General features: G+C 47.9%; 1 protein-coding gene across 1 annotated transcript in view; it reads left to right on the top strand.

The window, feature by feature from the left end:
• Nucleotides 1-4470, top strand: part of LOC119420767 (cysteine and histidine-rich protein 1 homolog) — a 5398-nt gene extending 928 nt beyond the window's left edge. The window contains exons 2-3 of the mRNA XM_037688194.1: nucleotides 3432-3548; nucleotides 4212-4470. Coding sequence (XP_037544122.1) covers nucleotides 3432-3548; nucleotides 4212-4470 — 376 coding nt within the window. The remainder of the gene's footprint in view (nucleotides 1-3431; nucleotides 3549-4211) is intronic.
• The last annotated feature ends 561 nt before the right edge of the window (nucleotides 4471-5031 follow it).

The following is a 5031-nucleotide window of genomic DNA, read 5'->3' as shown; positions in this document are numbered from 1 at the left end:
GCTCTGGTTCTGGTCAGGTGCAGCTCAGGTTCTGTTCTGGTTCTGGTTAGCTGCAGCTCAGGTTCTGTTCTGGTTCTGGTCAGCCGTAGCTCTGGTTCTGTTCTGGTTCTGGTTAGCTGCAGCTCAGGTTCTGTTCTGGTTCTGGTCAGCCGCAGCTCTGGTTCTGTTCTGGTTCTGGTCAGCCGCAGCTCTGGTTCTGTTTGGTTCTGGTTAGCTGCAGCTCAGGTTCTGTTCTGGTTCTGGTCAGCTGCAGCTCAGGTTCTGTTCTGGTTCTGGTCAGCTGCAGCTCAGGTTCTGTTCTGGTTCTGGTCAGCTGCAGCTCTGGTTCTGTTCTGGTTCTGGTCAGCTGCAGCTCTGGTTCTGTTCTGGTTCTGGTCAGCTGCAGCTCTGGTTCTGTTCTGGTTCTGGTCTGGTTCTGTTCTGGTTCTGGTCAGCTGCAGCTCTGGTTCTGTTCTGGTTCTGGTCAGCTGCAGCTCTGGTTCTGTTCTGGTTCTTGTCAGCCGCAGCTCTGGTTCTGTTCTGGTTCTGGTCAGCTGCAGCTCTGGTTCTGTTCTGGTTCTGGTCAGCCGCAGTTCTGGTTCTGGTTCAGACTCATTAAAGATGAATTGGACCACTGAAAGCTGAGTCGTGACCTTTAACCTCTGGGAACATCAGCTGGTTTCAGAGCTGATCTTGGGTCAGTTTGGACCCGGAGCGGGCCGCTGACAGGTGACACCTGTCAGTGTCAGGTAACCCGTCTCAGAACCACCTGAGAACAGGTGTGTCTGCAGTGAACCTGGGTTCTGTTGGTGTTCCTGTGTAAAAGAACCCAGAAGGTCCTGTGAAGGTTCTCCGCTGTGAGTCCTGAGACGGAGACATCAGAGGACAGTTTGTCTTTGAAGATGGACGAAGACGTCCTGCTCCTCCTCCTCTGTCCCACTTCAAAACACCTGGACACACACAGGGGGGCGTGTCTCTGCAGGTGGATGTTTTGGGTTCTGATTCTGGCCTCATAAAGGTGGTCCAGATATCAGAAGGACTCAGGGGGTCAGACCTGGACCCGGTGGATCAGGGACTCCAGCCGTTTCCTCGTACAGGTGCTGCAGGCCGATTGTAGCCCTGCTCAGATTCACCTGTGTACAGGTGCACAGATGTGTAGGTGGTACAGGTACATGGTGTCCCAGGCCAGACTCCGCCCCTCTGTCTTGCTAATTAACCGAATCAGAACAACCCCCCCCATTTTAGCATTTGTCTGTATTTTAAGGCTTTAGAAACTCTTCCCACACTCTTACAATGTTCTAAACTCTTAAACCTTCTGATTTTAACAACACACTCATGTAGCTACTAAATTTTACTGACAGCGCGTCCCCGCCCGCAGGTCCTCGTGGGCCGGGTACCAGCTCTCAAGGTTCACCGATATGTCTGGAGGTCTGGTTCTGGCCCGGTTTGGTGGATTCCATGCGGTTCCTCCGCCTCCACTGGGCCGACCAGATCAAAAATTTCCATCTAGTATTTCAGCAGAAGGAAATGGGGCTTCTGGGAAATGTAGTTGTCATGAGTGGGAATAAAGTGGAGGCTTATTGAGAGAAAACTACAAAATGGCGGCACCTGTCTGAAGTATTTTATTTTTTAGTTAACTTTTTACTGTACTGTCCCGGTCATGTGACCAACATTAAAGTTCACAGTCTTGTAAAAAATTTATCGCGTTCAGTCTTACTTTGAAAAATCTCAAAAGAACGAGTCCGCGACAAACGAACCGCGAAGTAGTGAGGGACTACTGTGTGTGTATAAAACTCCATCTGAGGAAACTGCTCTCTAGTTTTTATACTATATTTAACTCTAATGATTGGGGTGGCTGGAGATGACTCTAGGGGGGCCAGGCCACCACTGGCCACCCCCTGACTCCACCACTGCTCCTGGTGGTGGATAAAACTGCTCCCTCCACTCTCCTGGATCTGTTACTCAAAATGAAACCTCCCTCCGTTCTCCACAGAGTAACTCTTGGATGTCTTGCAGTAAAAACATTTAGGTTTACGTCGTCCTCTGTTCCAGTCTCCAACGCTGCAGGAATTCAGAACCCCTCCGTGACGGGTCGTCAGAGCACCGCTTGTTTAAATTAAAAATGGCTGCCACAGCTGCCTGTGCAGTCACAGAGCTGGTGCGAGACGCTGAGCTTTATCTGGAGTGGTAGTAGCTGCTGGTGGTCTGCAGCAGATGTTGGACAGCTGTTCTGGTTTGAGTCGTCGTGTCGACGCTCCGAAACACGAAGAGTTAATTTTTGTTCTCAGAGCGCAGCTGGTTCTGTGGTGTGTTGTCGGGTGAAACAGAACCATGAAGCAGCTAAAAGAGCTGGACAGATGCTGGGGGGGCGGGCTCAGGTTTCTGTCCCCGCCCCCACTCTGTGTGTGTGGAGGTTCTGCCTGGCTCGGTTCTCCATTGTCAGGTTTTTTCCACCACAGAAGAAGAAAACCTTCTGTTTTTCTCCTTCGGCTGCAGGCAGAGCGAGGCGTTGGAGCTTCGGCTGTTTTAAGCCCTCAGCAGCAGCTGGTAGGTTTATCTGATCATCGATCAATTATTGATCCGTCAGTTTGTTTACCCTCTGAGGGACAGATGTTTGTTAGGTTTCTCCAGCTGATGTTGGAGCTGTACGTCTGTTGAAGGGTGCTGATTCTTCACCTCCTGTTGAACGATTTTCCATCAATCACATCAATTGATTAGCTGACGCTGTGTTACTGGACCTGTCAATCATCTGACCTCACCGTCCACTCCACACATTAATTTGTTGATTCACTGATTTTATTTTGAAATTCACAGACAGATTAACTCTGTCAACTAATCGATCATCTGTCCTTTGATGAATGATTGATTTAGAATAAAGCGGACGGAGGCTTGAAGGTACCGACATTCTGGTCGACCAGAACCGGGCGTTTGGACCTGCGCTGTTTTCTGTCAGATATGAAGTGAGTAATCTTCAGCTGCAGCCTTTTTCATAAATATAAATATACAAATATAAACTTCTGATCAGCTGACCCATCGTCTTAACCCGTTCAGACTCAAACATCTGGACACGTGTGGCGTTCAGGTGCAGCCCAAAAAGACCATTTTTACCCACGCTGACTTTAATTAGATCCAAAACTGGTTAATCTTCAGTGAGAGGGCTGCAAGAGTGGGTACAGCATGTAACTTTAGGAGTGCCAGCACATCGAGTACAGGCTGTGGTTTTAAAACAAGTATTACTACGCCGAAGAAAGTAGTCCCCAGTAAACACTCTGCTGAAACAGATGTTTTCATTCAAACCAACTGAAGCTGGTTTCAGGACATCAGGATGTTTGTGTGACTCAGGAGGCTGGTGTTTCCCACCGGAACAGCTGTTCATGAACGCATCACTCCATGGGTCATCAGAACTCGAGAACATTCGAGTTTCCCTTCTCGGGTTTGGATTTTTCTGACAGCGGTTCTGGAGCTGATCTGAGCGGAGTCGTGCTGGTTCTGCAGGAACCCAACATGGCCGGACCCACGGGTCGTTACATGAGCTCTTCTGAGCACATGCAGACGGACTGTCTGGTTCTGTACGGAGAGCCGCAGGGGACAAAAACCTGCAGCAGCTTCAGTTTGACATGACGGGTTCAGGTTTGATCCTGAAGCTGCAGATCCGGTTCTGGAAACTGAACTGGATCTGAACTTCCTGTCCCAGTTCCAGTAGATGTTAAGACTCCTCCGTAAGGACTCCTATGACCTTTAAGAACTCAAGAAGAATTGTCTTTATTGTTTTTTTACACCTGAAGAACCAGAACCAGGTTCCATGTGAACAAGATGAGCCATGAAAAGATGAATAAATCCATTTTAGAACGGTTCCGGTTCTTGTTCAGAGATCAGGGAGCGGACCTGAGACCGTTTCTGAACCCTTCTCTGAGCTCACAGGAGCGTTCTCTGGAGCTACAAGACGTTCTGGTTCTGGTCACCTGTTTGGACTTTTGTTAAACGTGTTCAGGTTCAATTTTTGTTCTTGGCTGCAGCTCAAGATTATTCACTACAGAACTGATGAGTTTAATTTTATATATATATTATATATATAAATGTGTATGTAGTGTATGTATATTGACAGTGAAGTTGAGGGTTAGATTATCTCTGAAACTTTTGAACTCTGATTTTTCTGGACTAAAGATTCTGGTGCAACCCGACTCTGGATTATCTAACCTGGATTAATTTGGCGGTTGGGCTCGTGCTTGCAGCTGCGCCTCCATGTTGTGTCCGGCGTCCTGCCTGCCTCTCCTCAGGGAGCTGGCTCAGTGGCGCTGCCTGCTGGGTTGGCACCGCCACCACGGAGTCGGGTCATCGAGCGGCGCCACGGCCAGCGCCAGCCAGCAGCAGGGGTCAGAGGTCAGGGACAGAAACCGGCGACCTGTCGGACGCACCAGACCTCTGCCGGGCAGCCAGGTGAGTCCTGGTGAGACCTGCTTCTGGTTCCTGGTACTGACGAACCCACACTGAGTGAAAACAGAATTGAAAATTATTTTTCTTCTTTTAGACAGCAAAACAAGAAAAACCTGTCAAAACTGAAGCTGTAACTCTTCAGGTAAACAAACAAACAAACAAACAAACGTTGGCTAAGCCTCAGGTCAGTCGATGGATGTTTTCTTCTCTCTAAAGTCTAAAGGACTCAATAAAACAACATTCTAAATAATTTAAAACCTAGCTCCATCTTATATTACAGATCTTATTGTTCCATATTTTCCTAACAGAGCACTTCACTCTCAGACTGCAGGTTTACTTGTGGTTCCTAGAGTTTACAAAAGCAGAATGGGAGGCAGATCTTTCAGTTCTCAGGCTCCTCTCTTGTGGAACCATCTTCCAGTTTCTGTCCGTGAGGCTGACACATTGTCCAGTTTGAAGACTTTCCTTTTTGATAAATCCTATTGTTAGGGTTGTTATGCTGCTGTAGACTTAGACTACTAGAGGACAAACGGACCTCATTTCCTTAAATGAATTGTTTAAATTAAATAGTTTTTATTTGAAACTATTTCTATCTTAACATGTGATTCTTGACCTGCC

This window comes from Nematolebias whitei, chromosome 14 (genome assembly GCF_014905685.2).
Source record: "Nematolebias whitei isolate Nwh7 chromosome 14, NemWhi1, whole genome shotgun sequence".
Lineage (NCBI taxonomy): Eukaryota > Metazoa > Chordata > Actinopteri > Cyprinodontiformes > Rivulidae > Nematolebias > Nematolebias whitei.
This window is presented reverse-complemented; position numbering and strand designations above follow the sequence as displayed.